Source organism: Coprinopsis cinerea (genome assembly GCF_000182895.1).
Source record: "Coprinopsis cinerea okayama7#130 chromosome 11 map unlocalized cont3.11, whole genome shotgun sequence".
Classification (NCBI taxonomy): domain Eukaryota; kingdom Fungi; phylum Basidiomycota; class Agaricomycetes; order Agaricales; family Psathyrellaceae; genus Coprinopsis; species Coprinopsis cinerea.
In genome coordinates, this window is record NW_003307534.1 from 1,901,458 (window position 1) to 1,918,779 (window position 17,322).

The 17,322-nt window shown below is 51.0% G+C and overlaps 6 protein-coding genes across 6 annotated transcripts; all 6 read left to right on the plus strand.

Annotated features, from left to right (window-relative positions):
* Nucleotides 1–136: 136 nt before the first annotated feature.
* CC1G_08952 (hypothetical protein) lies at nucleotides 137–2,161 on the plus strand (the record flags this gene model as incomplete). The annotated part of the gene is made up of 4 exons (XM_001838736.1): nucleotides 137–214; nucleotides 263–1,495; nucleotides 1,560–1,719; nucleotides 1,779–2,161. 4 exons carry the CDS (start codon nucleotides 137–139, stop codon nucleotides 2,159–2,161), a joined length of 1,854 nt encoding a protein of 617 aa, XP_001838788.1.
* Nucleotides 2,162–2,922: 761 nt separating this feature from the next.
* Nucleotides 2,923–4,142, plus strand: CC1G_08951 (hypothetical protein; the record flags this gene model as incomplete). The annotated part of the gene is made up of 5 exons (XM_001838735.2): nucleotides 2,923–3,004; nucleotides 3,054–3,334; nucleotides 3,387–3,465; nucleotides 3,525–3,892; nucleotides 3,945–4,142. The coding sequence occupies 5 exons, from the start codon at nucleotides 2,923–2,925 to the stop codon at nucleotides 4,140–4,142; spliced, it is 1,008 nt and encodes a 335-aa protein (XP_001838787.2).
* Nucleotides 4,143–6,103: 1,961 nt separating this feature from the next.
* CC1G_08950 (metalloprotease) lies at nucleotides 6,104–7,306 on the plus strand (the record flags this gene model as incomplete). The annotated part of the gene is made up of 7 exons (XM_001838734.1): nucleotides 6,104–6,165; nucleotides 6,223–6,390; nucleotides 6,450–6,650; nucleotides 6,715–6,800; nucleotides 6,855–6,910; nucleotides 6,974–7,139; nucleotides 7,200–7,306. The coding sequence occupies 7 exons, from the start codon at nucleotides 6,104–6,106 to the stop codon at nucleotides 7,304–7,306; spliced, it is 846 nt and encodes a 281-aa protein (XP_001838786.1).
* A 2,323-nt stretch (nucleotides 7,307–9,629) lies between these two features.
* On the plus strand, nucleotides 9,630–10,009 carry CC1G_08949 (hypothetical protein; the record flags this gene model as incomplete). Its single annotated transcript, XM_001838733.1, has 2 exons — nucleotides 9,630–9,760; nucleotides 9,928–10,009. 2 exons carry the CDS (start codon nucleotides 9,630–9,632, stop codon nucleotides 10,007–10,009), a joined length of 213 nt encoding a protein of 70 aa, XP_001838785.1.
* A 1,445-nt stretch (nucleotides 10,010–11,454) lies between these two features.
* CC1G_08947 (hypothetical protein) lies at nucleotides 11,455–13,378 on the plus strand (the record flags this gene model as incomplete). The annotated part of the gene is made up of 15 exons (XM_001838731.2): nucleotides 11,455–11,460; nucleotides 11,518–11,584; nucleotides 11,650–11,806; nucleotides 11,867–11,879; nucleotides 11,957–12,011; nucleotides 12,065–12,118; nucleotides 12,189–12,341; nucleotides 12,401–12,431; nucleotides 12,491–12,551; nucleotides 12,607–12,645; nucleotides 12,710–12,835; nucleotides 12,888–13,048; nucleotides 13,101–13,121; nucleotides 13,181–13,289; nucleotides 13,352–13,378. The coding sequence occupies 15 exons, from the start codon at nucleotides 11,455–11,457 to the stop codon at nucleotides 13,376–13,378; spliced, it is 1,080 nt and encodes a 359-aa protein (XP_001838783.2).
* Nucleotides 13,379–15,124: 1,746 nt separating this feature from the next.
* Nucleotides 15,125–16,124, plus strand: CC1G_08946 (xylanase A; the record flags this gene model as incomplete). The annotated part of the gene is made up of 3 exons (XM_001838730.1): nucleotides 15,125–15,197; nucleotides 15,261–15,642; nucleotides 15,695–16,124. The coding sequence occupies 3 exons, from the start codon at nucleotides 15,125–15,127 to the stop codon at nucleotides 16,122–16,124; spliced, it is 885 nt and encodes a 294-aa protein (XP_001838782.1).
* Between the last annotated feature and the right edge of the window lie 1,198 nt (nucleotides 16,125–17,322).

Sequence of the window (17,322 nt, forward strand, 5' to 3'; positions counted from 1 at the left end):
CACAGGAAGTAAGTCCTATCATCTGGGTTTCTCTCTTTGATAACGCTAGAGGCATCTTTCCAGCCTGGCCTGATCTTGTCTAGTACCCCCTATCACTCAAGAGAGGGGAAAATCACGAAAGACACTGCCGAGCGTCATGCCTTTGTGGGACAGGAGTCAGGGTAAGCGCCCTTCGACTGCAGCCAAGTCAGCTACAGCAGAGACATATCCGACGGTGGGTTCTGGAAGAAAACGGAGAAGCATTCGGCTAACCACTCTTTAGCTTATTGGGCGTGTAACTGATGGCGACTTGGATGCAATTGACACCGTCCTCGAGAGATGGCCAAAATTCTCCAATGACAGGAAAACTGCCGTATGCGCTGCCGTTCTCCGACACCTAGACGCCCCATTTCCCTCGCCGTCTTTTTTGAACACTTCCGAAAGGAGGAAGACATTAGAACGCTCGGCCGGGGCACTGGACGTATTCCACAACCTCATCGTCTCCGCTAAAGCCGACAGCTCGGAGTCGTTCATGAATGATGCGTCGAGGATAGCTATCGAGCATCTCGAGCCTATAATCTCCTGGCATCGATTCACTACGCTTCGGGGCCTACACACAATGTCGAACCTCCTCTACCTCCTCTTCGATCTCATATCTCTCACGGAAGACCTGCAGCTGGCGCTACTTTCGTCTCGCTGTGCTATGGATGCCCTTGTCACCTTCGCCTCTTCCAGCATCGATCTTATGGCGCATGATGACCTCCCAGAGTTGTTTCTGTACCTCCTCCATCACTGCACGACACACAAGGTATCCCAGCGCTTGCTCTTCGATGCTATCCTTGATTCGCCACGGTCTTCCCAGAGGCGGTTCTTGGCCAATGTGGTATCACTCATAGATTTTGCCTCCATCGCCGTAGCAAAAGCCCCCAAGAGCGGACGGAAGCCCATTGACCTCGTTCGATTCTTTATCTTTCTTCAAGCTACGTTCGACAACTTTTCCAAAGAATGGAAATTCAGTCCTTTCCTTCTCGAGCAGGGATACATCGCCAAGTACCTGGACCTTGTCCTCGGTGACCTTCCAAGGATTCGGCGCTTGGCGGACCGTTGGGAGGACGTGCCGCCCATGCTCGATGCCAACCTCCTATTGGCAACGTTCAAATGGACCCACTTCCACCGTGCGCACACCTCCAAGTTAATCCACCAGGTCGTCCAAGGGGGTCTACTGGTCAGGGCAATAGAACTGCTCACTTTGGCGAGGGGGGAAGCCGACGTCAACGTCCTCGATACGATAATCTCCCACATCACGGGATATCTGCCATTCTCCGACCGATTGTGGACTGCGCTGGAGTTTTGGGACGACTACATCGACGAGTCCCTTGTGGAGTGCTTAATGAACCCTGAAGAACCGGGCCACGAGACATGGACGAAGTTCATAACCTCTGTGGAAATTCAGCGATACGTGATGGATGCACAGGAGTCTTGCCCGGTCACTTGGGTGAACTGTCAGAATATGTCTGTAAGTCCTTGCTATTATTGACGTTACTTACGATATTCCAATCCCCCTGAAAACTCTCCTCTAGCATCTCGACCCTGCTTACAGCAATCCCAATTCCGACGATGACGACATCAAGTCGTGTTCGCAGTGCCATTCTGTTGTCTACTGTTCCGATGAGTGTCAGAGAGAGGATTGGAAACGCGTTCATCGGTTCGAATGTGACAATCTCCGCGATGCGCACTACGGTACGCTCCTACTATTGTGACTGTGATCCACCCATGTACTTACCGCTCGCAAACCGTAGAACTAAAGAAGGAACGGCTTTGGGTGCCGTGGTACGTTCGACTTCGGACCATGGCTGCGTCGTCAAGGATTGTTCCCACCTTCTACCACAGAGGGTTCGCACGGGAGGAGGGCGCTGAATCAATTCACGTCGTTGGATTCTTCGCAAACGACGGGCACGATATCCTCCCTCTGGAGAAGTATTACGCGCAGGCAAGGGGATTCAAGGGATGGTCTCCGAATCGATTCGAAAGGATCGTTGAAGAGGTCGTTTCACGGGATATGCGACTTTACTCTTTCTTATTCCCATTCGGATTTTCGAGGATACACATGCTGTGCATTTTCGATCGGGGGATAGGGGAAAAGGAGCCGAGAATGCACCATGTGATGTCGCTTTTGGAGTAAGTGCATCTCTCAATTCCACGTCTATCAATTCAATGACCTTCGTTGGTGTCCTAGGTTCAGAGACGGGCAGGAACTGTCCGTGGATCAATTTGTATGCTCAAAGCCATGCTGTTATTAGAGAGCAGCGCTCGACAGCCGATAAGCTCAATGAACTCGCTTTACAAAGCCGGTAGTGCAGTCATAGCAAATCGCCGTGAAGGTTAGCAGTGCCGTCGTCCGTATTTGCCATTCCGACTGGGACGGTCGTCCCTGTCAATATCCATCGCTATGCACGGAGCGTAGATGCTACTAACCTTAGAGGGACTGTACTATGTCCGCTATGCAAGATGGCCCTGAACCACATTGTCGATCAAATCGCTGGGGAACAATTGGCCGCAGAAAATACCGCCCCATTGGTCGATGTCGCTCCCCGCCAGTTACTAAAAACTTCAGCCTCTGGGAGGAAATGGGCGATGTTCGCTTTCGCCACCATCAAACGTCAACTTTGTGTCACAGCCACGGGTAATCCTTTGAATTGTTCTTGCAGTCAGGTCCCTTTTTCGTTCCCTTGAAACCCGGAACTGCCATCATTGACGGTAGCTGATTGTACTCCACAGCGCCGACTTCCCATTCTCCTCAGGGGAACAGTGCCTTATCAAAATGACTGCCTGACGAAAAGATTCCTATCAGTGGGAAACTTGGGTGGGTGAAAAGGCAGGCGGATGTCATTGCCAGAGAGCACGATCCCCTCGTCTCCGAATCCCCCCACCCAACACGTAGCCATGTCCGACGACGTTGAAAAGCTCGCTCTTGGGTTCGCAAAAGTGCTCTATGCGAACAACACAATAGGGACGTTGGCCACAGGTACGTGGGGTGCTACTCCATCTCGACCTGTCGACTGAATCTGCCGAAGGGATACAGATTTTCATGTTTCTGTATTCCCTTTCCGTCTTCCTCGAGACGCCTCGCCACCTTCAAAAGGGCCGCATCCCCTACATGATCATAAGCTTCATTATTTTGGCCATATCGATAATTGGGACCTGTATAGGCGCCAATATCCAATTCAACAGCTATTACCACGCGACCAGTGGACTGGAATTCTTCCAAATCCACGGGAAGATGTTCTTTGAAGCTCCGAGTATAGCTGGCTTCTGGCTGGTATACCTCAACATCGCGATAGCCGATGGTTTATTGGTCAGTCTACGAACTGCGTCAAGTGGTAACGAGGGGTCTAACTTCCTGGTAGCTCTACCGCTGTTACATCATCTGGAAAGACAAGCTATGGGTATTGGCGCTCCCAGCCTTCGTTTATCTCTCGTCAACAGGTGAGTCGTGCACTGATCGCATGGCCATTTTAGCGTCATTGATCGTTTCTTCCCCGTAGCTACGAACATTTTCTACGTGGTTCACCTTCCTCGCATCAAGAATGACCCTGTGGCTCGTGAAAACGACGCCCGAATCTACCTGGCAGTCATCTTGCTGACGACTATCTTCAACATTCTGGCTACCTCGCTCATCGCCTTCCGCCTCTTCCGCGCTCACCGAAATTTCAGTGCTGTCCTTCCCGGTCGCAATATGCGAGTCTACAAAGGAGCTGCTACGATCATTATTGAGTCCGCGCTCACGTTGACGATACCGGGAATCGCGTCAGCAATCATCACGATTATCAACGTCGCCAGCCCTGAGACTGCTATTCCGAGAAATCTGGCCGACGTGGGGGTCATAGTCGACGCCTTTTACGGAAACTTTGTGGTGAGTAGAACTAACCCTTTACTTCTGGGATAGTACTGACTAGAGCCTTCAGTCCCTCGCACCCCAGATGATTATTTTCAGGGTTACGATTGGTCGTTCGTTCGTCCGACACGATGAAACGCTTGCCCATGCGCCCAATTCGATGATTTCCCAACCGCTTGCCTTCAACCATGGTCATGACGAGTCGTATATTGAATCCTCCACGCAACCAGGTCAGAGTGGGGAAAAGACAATGACCGAGTCAGCATAACGTTACGTGTAGATTAGAAAAGGCCTTGTATTCCTATCAAACCTTCAACGACCTCTGGTTGAAGAATTGTGTGAGGAGCTGATACGTGTGAGGACCATCCAGATTCCAAGAAAAATCTCTAATGGGCGCTCGTCCTGCGTTTAAAGCGCAGTGTGGCCTGTCATACGGCGCTTATCCCTACACGGGGATCGGCAAGTCTGGGAATGGGCGCTTATTTCCATGGGATCGGCGCTGATTGTGATGTAGCCACGAAAGATACACGGACTCGAGGGAACTCATGATGCGTTCGCTCATACCAGCCTCTCATAGGGTGGCAGTCTATCACTTGCAAGGACATGTGGTCACCCAATCACCCAACGCTTCTAGACGCCTACTACGTCCGAATTGAAGACTGAGAACAGCAAATTTCCAAATGAAGCAAACCTAATCCTTACTTTTACACCCTTTGATTGTGCGCGATAGATGGCCAAAGACTGACGTCTTCCAGCATGAAGTTTCCTCACATTTGCTTACTGATACAACGGAGTGCTAGTGACCCCGGATGTGCTGACTACAAGTTGGCGATAGGAGTTAACGCTCGAAGTCATACAAAGAAGCTGAAGAACCATCATGCGAGTGTATTAAAAGCGCACTTCTTCCTCACAGACTGAGTGCCAGTAGTGTGATGGCTGTGATAGTATAGAGGCTTCTTACTTGATGGATCAATTCCTCAGCGGGCCATGAAGCTGAACCATGAGCTTGAGGTCGGAGGTACGGGTAGACCCATTGAAAAGCCACGCGAAGCATCCATAGTAAACGTAAGTCAGGATAAGGACATCTAGCTGAAGCACACGGAGCTATCCAAATAGGTGAGCTCAAACAAATCCCCCCATGCTGCGTTCGACATTAGAACACTGTATTTGAAACGATAATAAGGCCCGACTCCGCCCGGTTCGTGTTCTAGAAGACGCCGGTGCGACAAAATGCTTCAAAAAGGTGTGGAATGTGGTGTCGCCGTCATAGCCGGAGACTCAAGTCTTTGTTAAAGCATCTCAATCTCCCCGTCTTTGATACCAAGCCTTGATTTCGCCCTTACAGGCGTCGCGAGTAGTGATACCTTCAAGCTTCTCTTATTCGAACCTCAAACCCTTGAATTCAGTTGAGGATGTCAGTTATAACGGATCACGGCTGGACGGTTTAGCATGCTGAGAGAACCACTCGCCTGTACCTGAGTCCCAGCGTCTCACTTCCACTCATGAGAAAGCCCGACCAGCAAATGCTTCGCCTCTCATCCAGTCTTCAGTGCTATCTCGCCATCCGTACAGTACCTTCGTCATCAGATGTCACATAGCTTATTCTAATTATATGCCTCGACGGAATGATCAATGTCATTGACGGAATGACCCTTGTGCTGTCTATTCTATATATGGGCGCTCCCTCTCAACAAGCGCGTTCTTTTCACTAAGCGGCCATGGTAGACCACTGCAGACATTCTGAATTAGGATCCCCGTACATTCGAACGTTATACTGAAGAGTACGTCTGTACCACGTTGCGATTGGTTACTTGTATCTCCATCTATGTTTGCAATTGCCCATAACGGCAGTGAAACACCATCCTTCCTATCTACTCGCATGCCTCGTGCTTCAAAATGCTATCCAGTTCAGAGTCTTGAGAGTGGAAGCCGCGTTTGGGAGCCGCGTACCAGTACGTTATGCTGAGTATGAATGCTGTTATACTTACGATGTCGATACGACATTTCCATGCGGTTATCGGTCCCTTCTGATCAAAAGTTAGTTTGTCCCATCTGACTTCTATCTTGTTCTCTTCCATGAGCGCTTCACACCATCTCAGACCGAGGTTCCAGGATAGGATCGCGGCCTGCCTAAGGGTATAAAAGGTTTGCAGTGAACAGATAACTCTTCAAGGCAGTCTCAGCTAACCGACTTACCTGCTCACAACTTGGAACTCCCTTTCTTGTAAAATGCGCTTCGGTCTGTTTACCGCGACATTGTTGGCAACTGTAGCCGTCTCTGTCAATGGCCAGTATGTCATCTCTGGAGCTCTACGCCTTATCTCTTAAACTGACCCCTTGAACGCCAGGCGAACTTGTGGTGCCATCAAGAGCGACGAGGAAGTCGCCTTTGCCAACCAGCATTTCGCTGAGCATAGGCCCGAGTCGTTCACGGATGCTCCCCTTACTCCAGCTACTATTAATGTACACTTCCACGTCGTCTCAGCGGGATCCTCCCTATCCGACGGGAACATTCCGTTAGTACAATACTACACCCACAGTCGAAACCTGTGCCCTGATTCGATTCTTCGCGCAGGGATTCGCAAATCGCAGAACAGATTGCAGTTCTTAACCACGACTTCGGAGAGACTGGGCTCTCCTTCGTGCTGGTGAACACCACCAGAACCGTCAACTCCGACTGGTTCCTCCGCGCGGCACCCTTTACCGTCCAACAAAACTCGATGAAGAACACTCTTCGTGCCGGTGGGTCTGCTGACCTCAATATCTACTCAGTTGGGTAAGTCGATCTAGTCCTATCGATCAGCCGCTAGCCATGGAGGAACCTGATCATACGACTTTAGCTTTGCCTCTGGCTCTGGATCAGGTCTTTTGGGATACGCAACTTTCCCAATCGACTACGCTACGAGCCCATGGGACGATGGGGTTGGTGAGTATCAGCCATGCTCAAACGCACGGATGTACGAGCTTACATTTTCCGAAGTCATCCTCTATTCGTCTGTACCTGGCGGGACAACAGCACCATACAACCTGGGCCAGGTAAGTTGTCGAATCATGGAATCACCCCTCTTTCTAACTCTGTTGACCATCAATCCTATCTAGACTGTGACACACGAAGTTGGTCACTGGGTAGGGCTGTGGCACACTTTCCAGGGTGGCTGCGGCGCACCAGGTGACGAAGTCGCCGACACTCCTCCTGAGCGCTCGCCTGCCTTTGGCTGCCCCGTTGGTCGCGATACCTGCACCGGCGATGGTGTCGACCCCATTCGTGAGTTCTAAGCCCTTCACCTCACTCAGGATGATGGCTGACTTGGTGCTCTCCGGTTAGACAACTACATGGACTACTCGGACGATGCGTGCATGAGCGAGTTTACGCCTGGTCAAATTACGCGTCTCCGAGCTCAATTGGCCACATACCGTGGAATTCCCATTTAAATGTCGCCAGCGCGCCCTCTTAAACCACAATTTCCCGTTAAAGTTTCTTTGGACTCGTAGTCTCTCCGGCCCCTGTAATTTCTATGAATATGGACCACCGATGAGCGTTTGGATGACGTCGACATCTGAAACTGGATGTGAAGCGTAGACATATCGTGTCGTAATTCTACATATGTTCGTGCTTATCGGGGGAAGTGTGAAAGGCGATGTAAACCACCGTGAGGTGCTGTCACCCCTGTAGCAACAGTACGGACAGAACACACTATTGTCAGTTCGATATCACGATGGAACTGAAGTAGCGGGATGCCTACGGAAATGAGCCTACGGATAGTCGGCTGGAAGAAGGCCCAGAACATCGAGAGTCTCCCCTCGCACCACCTTACCTCCCCAACTAAATTGGGCGGATGTCCGTACACATCATAGTGTCAGGTCAAGCTATTGTTGGCACCTGACATGGTCTCGTGGTCTTGTCGGCTTTCTTAAGACGCAGTACATTCGTTGTTTTCTCCGTGCCCCCTCCAAGCGGATCTATCAGAATTTTCCTTCGAGGGAAGGACCAGCTCCAACATCAGTCAAGTTTCAATTGAAAAAGCTAATTTGATTGTTGCAGCGAGCAGTGGCGAGTTCAGAGACATACAGCGGCTCCAAGGAATGCCATTCATCCTGACTGGAATGGTCAGAATACTTGGAATTCCGTTGTAGTTTCTTAGAAAAGCGGAATGAACACGTACATTCCATCACTTTCTTTCACAATCTACCGCTGCCCTCATCGGAAAGCCTTTACGTTTCAGGGACGAAGGATGGAACCCCTTTCGGGGAAAGGAGGAATTCAGACTCAGCGACCCCGAACCTCCCGGTTCTCCTAAAGGTAGACGAGCTCGTTTTTGGTGCTGGTGGAATAGTCCCCAAGAGCCAGAGTTCCTGAACACAACCAACTGGACATGTAGGATTAAATCGGTGACTTTTACACGATTGGCATCGCGATCGGACACGCCCATGCCGCTACCAACTTACCACGCCAGCGCGATTCTCAAACTGCTTGAGTCCAGATTGGGGCAACTGGGTTGACAGGACTAAGCGTGAACACTGGGTGTTCAGTGAACTATGACGCGCTGTCGGCGTCATCGTTGTCCATCTGACTTGGAACAAACATTTCTCCCGTCGAATAAACTTTTGAACAGACCGCTCAAAGGTACTCCGTTCGCACACCGCAAAATACTTTGAGTTGGCCCCTAAGCCTGAGGTGACCAATGATCTCGAATTCAAACCCGTTTACTCAAGGAAGACTCCGTGAACGAGATGATTCCACAGGGTGCAGGGTGCAGATAGTCTGTGGAAGGAGGTAAATGTCACCTCAACTCACCTGACGGGGACTTCCAAATGAAGAATGTGCAGATAATGTCAAATGAAAGCTATTGTTAGTGCACGTCACGGTCAAATACAACTCAGCGGCACCCGAACATTGTTTCTCTACAGTGTCCGTCGGACGCGTATGAGTCTTTATACCTGGTTCTGATTAGACGAAAACTCAAATCGTGAGGCGGAGACGGTGCAAAGTCCTCTTTGGATACGTTCGACCAACCTGTATACCTGTATACGATGTATTGGTCAGTCGGTGGGAATCCAGGTAAATAGGAACACCGCTTCGCGTCCAAAATTCGTTATCCACAAGAAAATGGGATCTGATCGGCGGCGTGAAAAGTGTTCACGTTAACGTTCAAGGTCGCCGCCCGGACAGATCTAAGGGGTGTTGTGATAACACACCTACGACTCCCAGAATGTTCTCAGTAGGCACTAGTGAGCTCTGAAGCACCAAGAGGGCTCGGTCATTTGGACAGAGCCGATAGACGCATAGGCAAAACGAGGCATGATATGAATATGCGACGAATACAGTCAGAGATAGCACAGAGGCACCCTGAATAATCTTCCCCTTTACCCAGCTGGTACAACAGACCCCCTCCATAGAATGCGAATGTCAGTCTATAGCGAGAGGTAGGGAAGGTATCAACTGAACGTATGAGCTAAAGGTGTTTCGCCACAATCGTCATTGTTTCCCTTCTGACAACAAGAAAGCAATCAATCTGTCGAATAAACTTTGCGCAGGCGCTCAAGCACGGCGTCTGCATTTCACACCCCAAATTTCTGCCCGATTATCGCACTGAGGGTTCAATCAGAGGTACCCGATATATCGAATAAAGGCGGGAGAAAAGGTATAAAAGGCCTGCTGAATGGTCAATGGAAAGACCAGTCAACTCGACTATCACTGCTCCAGAACAACTACTTCTCTCTCGCCTTCACCAAAGCGCTTTCTCTCGTCTCAACCATGCAATTCAAGCTCGCTGCCATCGCTGCTTTGCTCGTCCCCACCCTCGTTGTTGCCGCTCCTCAGGGTGGTGACCTCTGCATTACCAACTGCGCCAACGAGGCTGCCGTCGCTGTTGGGTGCAGGGATGCGTGAGTAAAATCTCGTCTCCTTTCTTTCTACTCCCTGGGCTTCAGCCTTGGCACCTATGGCTCGTTGGGATATCACTGTGGCGGGGGCTGCGCCGACAGGGCCCCTAGCGTTCACCTTCTGCCTGTTGGCTTCGTAGCCTGATTACTGACGCGTTCATTAAACACAGGACCGATCTCGTTTGCATCCTCACCAACGCGATTCAATACGCCTTGGTCTACAACCAGTGCGTCCAGAACAACTGCCTCTAAATCGGTACGTGCGACTAGCTTTGCCTTCACTGTAGCGCGGCCCATGAACTAAATAAGGATTCATCACTTTCTCACCCAGAATCGACATTCCAACTCCCCCGACAATGCCAAATGTGTGATTCAGAATGGTTGAATGCGGCACTTGGTCCTTCGCCAGGGTGTTGCGAATTTAAATCCACTGTCTTTACTCCGTTGTATGCTGCTTGTACTCGTGATCAGTCGTTGAATTGCCTGTACTAGTGATTGAAATACGAAACCTATACTGTTGACCTATACTTTGAATCAGGGAGGTCCTTTCGACCTTGGGCGCTCAAACTTTGTGAGTTCGATCCGCGACCGTGGCAGTTGAATGTATAAATACAACCAAGGTCTGAGTGGACACTTAAGATACATAGGTACAAGGATTTATGCCTTAGGTATTACCCCGCATCAGAGCAAGCCCTCTCTCTGGGTTTGTTTGGCTTAGCCGCACCAGCGTCTCTCACCAACCTGCCGCTTAAGCGCCCGCCAAGACAAGTCACGGGACTGGGGGGCGCTGCTCCGATGACTTCGGGGTTCGGGTTTCAAAGTCAACCGCCACCTCCTGGGCGCTGTGTCCTTGGATCACCGGTCTGCTGTCCTCTGGTTCCTTGTCATAGATCTTTCAGTCGACGGTCTGGGACTACGTTGAATCTCTGAAGAGACTGGGTTCTCTCCCTCTTGGTCGGGTTGTCCTGTACTAGAATCGCTGTTTGACACCTCGAAACAGCGCGATATATCTCCCTGGACGTGCACACATTACGATCGCGATTTACACCGAGACCTCCTCTTGGCAGGATTGCCATCCATATGGGAGGATATGGGTCGCGAAATGGGGGTATGCTGGCTTCCCCATCGAGGCATCCAACGCGATGGCGTCAAAGCTCCGGCGGATGCGGTTGAGGATATCAGGTATTCTCGTACCGGCGGGTCATGCACAGGAAATCTCGACCTCGAAGTACACCGGGGACTTCTTCCAGATATGGGTTTCTCGACTTCCGACGTCGACGTCGCCCATGAGACATGGGACCTTAGGCCTGATGTATGTACATAGGTAGGGCTCGCAATTCGGTCCGCAACGAGAGGTTCGAGAGGAACGCGCTGATCGTTTTGATAAATCAAGGAAACTAGCGCCGTCCAAGCTTGATGAGGGCGCATTCGACACCGACTGTCGGCGACTTGAAGACGAGAAGAAACGAGTCCTACGCTGTCCAGTGGACCCCATTTCTCCTACATTGGCGTTTGAATACTCCTTTGACGTCCCTCCAAGCGGCCACAGTTGAAGTGGCGACTGGTCAGATAATATCTCTGGAAATCATGAATGCTGATTTCCCCACTTTCAGGGTGCCGCCATATGGTGCCTGAATTCCAACTCAGGTAAGGTTGTGTGTTGTTTGCCTCTCCCCTTTTCCTCTCACAGTGACGCCATGGAGGTCGTTGCATTCATCGAAGGCCACCCTGCCGGCTGAGGTGTTGTCGCTCTTGGGCAGGTCTACTGGGTGTTGAACGTGACGAGAGGCATCGCAGTCAGTCTCGAACTGCGACAGACTCTCAAAGGTATGTGGGCGAACGTATCGATCTGTCCATGAAACGCTTCTTATTTTTCTCTCCCTCTTGTTTAGGTCTTCCCGTGGCTTCCATCGGCCCCGTTCCGTTCTCAAAACTATCTTCTCCGGACAGTCCTCAAAGGGCGACCCAAAGACACGGACTCGAGTTTCTGACACGAGACACTAGGAGTTTAGCATGGACGATCCAGTGTTGCTGTGATCCAGTGTTGCTGTGAGTTGACGTCAGCTCCCCTGTCGTTATTGGAATCCTCACGGACACTCGTGAACGTAGCGGCGGACCGGTTGTATGTGTTACTCTATCTATCGGCTTCCGAACCTCTTCGATAACCTCGACGACTGCCCCTTGGTCTTCTGCTTTCAGTTCATTGGATCATTACTCGCATACTTGTTATACGGGGCCTTGCTCGTGCAATTCTGTACGTGGCGTTATCACAATCCCTTCCTGTTTAAACTAAAATACCGCTTTCAGTTCACTACCTCTGCGAGCTTCCTTCCAAGGCGTCATGGGCCGGTCCAGCTGTCGGTATGTTGCTTCTTTGAACCCCAGAATCTGCGCGTTACGTCCTCACCTCCGAGTCCTGTCTCTTGACTAGCTGGTTTGGTGGTTATTGTGGAGACATTCAGTGTCTGTTTCATTGCACAAATGGGATGGTCGACCGTCGTTATCCCCCTTCGCGGGTCGTCTGTCGACAATCTTTCCGAGTTCCCCGCGTCTTCAAGCTTGAATCCCGTTTTGAACGGACTTGGTGCGCCAACGACGTCTCTGTACCGGTTTCAAGAGAAGGTTCTGACCACCACTTTACAGCTGCGTGCGTTGTCCAGCTCTGCTTCGCCCAGTACGTCCATACCATTGCTACTTATTATCCTGATGGACGATCTGAATGCCATCTCCTAGCCGAATCTGGAGGCTTTCTCGGTCAAGTTGGGGGAGATATGTCGCAGCTATTGTCGCTTTTGTACGAAACCAGTCGAAGCCGTTCCAATGCTCCTCATTGCTGACCTGTATGTTAGCTGACTGCCTCCCAATTCGCCGACACAATCGTTATCGCAGTTCAGGCATGTCCCTTCCAACACTCACACACGGTCTAAGGGCTCCATCTGATGCTGTCGTTAGTTTTCGAGACTGAATAACCGGCTATTAGATAGCTCCAAGGCTAGAACGATGCAGATTATAGTTGCGGTTTATCTTGGTGTCACACTCACGTGCGATATCATGATTACCGTCGCAATGATCTTGATAGTATGTCGTTCTCTGTCCTGTCTCTCTTACCCTCTTTCAACACATAACACAGTTGAGAAGATACAAGAAGTTAACGACTATCCACTCCATGAAGCGCATCCTGAATACCCTCACGGTCCATACGATTGAGAATGGTTTGGTGACTAGTATTTGTGCTGCAGTGAATCTCGTCCTGTATTTCGCTCGACCAGGCGATGCTATCCATATCGTCTTGTAAGTTCTCTGCACTCACTTACTAGATGGATTACTAATGCACGTCTCGAAGTCAATTCATCATAGGAAAATTGTGAGTTTCCTTTACCTCACCGAATGCCGTGATTGAGTACTGATCTCAGCAACACACAGACATGCCAATGTCCTCCTCGCGCACTTGAATCACCAAATAGTCGTCCGAAACGCCGCCGCCACGGAGACCATAGAGCTTTCAGCTCGAGAAAGAGCTCCTGGAACGGTGGTTAGAACAACAGATCCCTCTAACCGGGGGCCTGACACTCATTTCGAGTTAACTGTGCTCAGTTCAGTGCGAATGTCGCAGTCTCGTAACGCGCCATGGCCCAGGGGTGGAGGCAGAAGCCATAGTCGAAGTTCTTTGGATGTCGACCTCGATATCTTGGAGACGAAACGAGACTTATCTATATCGTGATGAGACGTGCCCTATTGTAGCGTAGACGTGACGTTCAATCATAGTCTTCAAGTCGTTGCGGTCGTCGGCTACCTGAAGATGAACGATGGAAAACATATCTCGCCGCGTTCACCCGATCCCGTCGCACGCGCTCCAGTGTTAATTGACCTAGGTATTGTCGAGGGTTCCGAAGAACATCCAAGGGTAGTTAAATACCAGGAGTGAGTTCAGGGTGCAGTAGGCGTAGTTATTGCGCCTCAACCGTACCCTACGAAGTATCGCGTCTCCTCGCAGCTCCATATCTTCCAAGGTTCAACCCACAAGATCAGAAGCAAGGAGTTAGTCGCGATCGCTTTGTTCCTGTAAATCCTAATCCCAGCCGAAAGAAGCGCCCAGTCCCCTGCGAAAATCCGAAGAAGCTTCTCCAATTGCCACGAGGTAGAGAAGGGTAGAGAAACCCCACGCAGCTCCACTGCATTCCCTTCCCACCCTCCACCCTTCTTCGAGTTTTGCTCTTGTTCATTCTCCCATCGTACCGTGCTGCGCGGCCCGCTGGTTTAATTGCCGCACGGCTGAGGGCGCCAAGCATAGTACGAGACTTTCGAGTACAGCATCTATACAGTTCGAAAAGGCTCGTCAGGACTCGTAGACTTCAGTAGAAACTTCACGATCAATGTTTTCATCCGACGTTATACCCTGGTTGTTCCTGCCGTACCAACCCTTGTACTACAGTTTGTAGTTCCAGTGCACTCTGATAGGGGCTGACGGTAGGTCGATATCATATTATGCACGTGGTAGAGAGAATGAGCTCCATATGAATCTCGCACAGGTGTACCTATTTGAACTGTTTAAACCTTTAATAAAGGTGGAGAAGAAGGTCGATTATTCCTACTAGCAACTTCCTTGCTTCGAGTCTTCGACCGGCCACCCGATATCTCATGATGAATCTGACGTCACCCGGGACATATTTGTCGGCCTAAACACCGAGACCAGCCCACGGTTTTTCGTGATTAGATTTTCAAAGCGTGGTTGCTTCGCTACGAGCGCGCTCCCCAGTCGTTATGTCTTGGCGCATGCCCTCTACTGTCCTCGGTCATCTATTGCTATGTATCTCATTCAAGGATCTCACTTGTTGTCCAAGGACATGTCTCGATGATGTTTTTCCGCTTCAATATAGCGAACATTCAGCGAGCTGCCCTAACGTGTCACCCTTCTCCATGATCCTTCCAGGTAAAGTCACCTCAGATTACCTATCTAGAGTCACCTATTCAACAAACGCACCCGGGCAGACCCGCGAATCGCAGTGAAAGAACCCACTTTCTTCATTCCTGACGACGTCGACCGACCTATGTTCCCATCGAAGTCAAGTGATACCTTCTCCACAATGTCTTGGGTGACCCATCATGGGAGTTTTGTCACCTTTTGCAACATCTCGCCCGTACACTCTCTTCCTTGTGGCCGGATCCGACCCCACACCATGCTCCTCCACGTGGATACAGCCTTTAATGTTTCTCCGGGGCGAGCAACGGATTTACTACCGTCGCGCTTTCCTTTTAGGAATACGACGGTCTATCCTCGGCAACTGGGGTGAACGTCCTCGTATATAAGGGCGATGGACGCGGCACACTCTGTCGATCCTCATTCAGGTTGAACTGTTTTACAGCAGCATGAACTTGAAAGCCTCGTCGTTCTTCGCTGTCGCCCTCGCCACTTTGGCCACTGCCCAATCCGGCCCTTGGGGTAAGCACTTTAGCGCTTGGAGCACTCTTCAGTTTAACTAACCCCCGTCGCTCATCTCTCCAGGTCAGTGCGGTGGTAATGGCTGGTCGGGATCCACCTCTTGCGTCTCCGGCTACACCTGCACTGTCGTCAACGAATGGTACAGCCAATGCCAGCCCGGTTCCAGCAACCCCCAACCCCCTGTGACCACCCCCAACCCTCCCGTCACCAACCCCAACCCTCCCCCGCCCGCCAACACTGGCGCTCCCACCTCGCCTCCCCCAACCTCTGGCAACCCCACCCCCAGTGCTGAGGGTCGCCATGACGGTTACTTCTACTCGTGGTGGACTGACGGTCAAGGCCGTGCCTGGTACACCAACGGCCCTGGTGGTACCTTCAGCATCCAGTGGTCCGGAAACGGTAACCTCGTCGGCGGTAAGGGATGGAACCCTGGTATCGTCAACCGGTAAGTCGATCCGCTAGCTCGTGTATTTTTCGTCCAACTTATACCCCCTCAGAGTCATCAGCTACAACGGTACCTACATGCCCAACGGCAACAGCTACCTCGCCCTCTACGGCTGGACACGCAATGCTCTCATCGAGTACTACGTCGTCGAGTCCTACGGCACCTACAACCCCGCCTCAGCTGCTCAGAGGAAGGGAACTGTCACCTGCAACGGTGCCAGCTACGACGTCCTCTCCACCTGGCGCAACCAGCAACCCTCCATCGACGGTACCGCCACCTTCGAGCAGTTCTGGTCCGTCCGAAACCCCAAGAAGCAGCCCGGTGGACCCATCAGCGGTGTCATTGACTTCCCTTGCCACGTCGCTGCTTGGGAGAGGGCTGGCATGCGCCTTGGCTCGAGCCACTACTACCAGGTCATGGCTCTCGAGGGCTACTTCAGCAGCGGCTGGGGTACCATCACCGTTTCCGGCAACCCCAACTAGATACCTTTCGTCGCGAGTTTTCCTTCCTCATTTGGTTTCTAGTTTGTTGTGAGCACGGTGCTTCTGTCTTCGATAGTGCCGTATGCTAAATAAAATATCTACTGGTGCCTGCTTTTCTCTTTCCTCTATGGATCGTTTTCGTGAGCTTCAACGCTTTAACTCGTCCTTCACTGGCTGTGAAAGTTTCGTGGTGATCCTCCGAATACTAGTCATAGGCGACGGGTTCCAACCCGGGTATGCCGATTTGAAGTACGGACAATGCCAACCATATGTAACTAGACGTTTCTTCAGACTTCAAGTTACTCTAATCAGCCCGAGCGTTCTCGGTGGTCCCGCGAAGCCTACCTGAAGAGTCTTTGGGTCGGTTCGGTTTTCAAAGTTGTGCTTGTTTGTATTTATTTGCTTTGGACGCCTTCGCCCTCGCAAAACGTACTCAGCTGCAGTCTGATTCCGTTCTTGATCAATCACACCCACTGCGCCACGGTGAAGGTGGTGAGTTTCGTCGAGTTTATTCAAAGGTTGTTGTGAGTGTTTCATGCCGCTTGTTTGGTCTATTCGTTCCAATTTCAGCAGGACCCTTCATCGACTGTTCAACTGGGGGAAGGGACCCCAATGGCTAGCGATTCGTCGCGCAATAGTGCGTTGGACTAGTCTCTCCAAATTTACCCAAGGGTGTGCTATAAGTAGATGCGCGCACGATAGCCACAAAACGGTCCTTCACAATCGAGATGGGATCTTTCTCCGAAGGATAGACTTCATGGCCCCCAGGTCCGAGTCAGTTCTGACCGTGGAACCCGAATAGTCCACATTAGACAGCCTTCTCCCGATCGAGGCGGTTACTCAACGGTTACTAACGTCAACCACATCTTTGTTTCTAGCGTGGCTTTATGCTCTTGGTTGAATTAAAGGACTTCGTCAAGGCGATCAACATACTGTACGGCCCATCTCAATACGGGCTTTCGCGGTGTGTTTCGTGTTGTTGATCTTCAGCATTCGACGTATTTGCTCACCGACCCTAGAGAGGCTTTACCCTCGGGGACTTGCCTCATCGATTATTCATCACTATCAGGTCCTAACACACCGGAACCTTTGATTCCCGTACATGTTGGGTTCTAGTCAGGCCCAGCAGTGCATTTCACATCGCCAAGCCAGCTCTTCCTATCCTCCTCATCCTCGCCGGGAACCAAATCCATTCTGG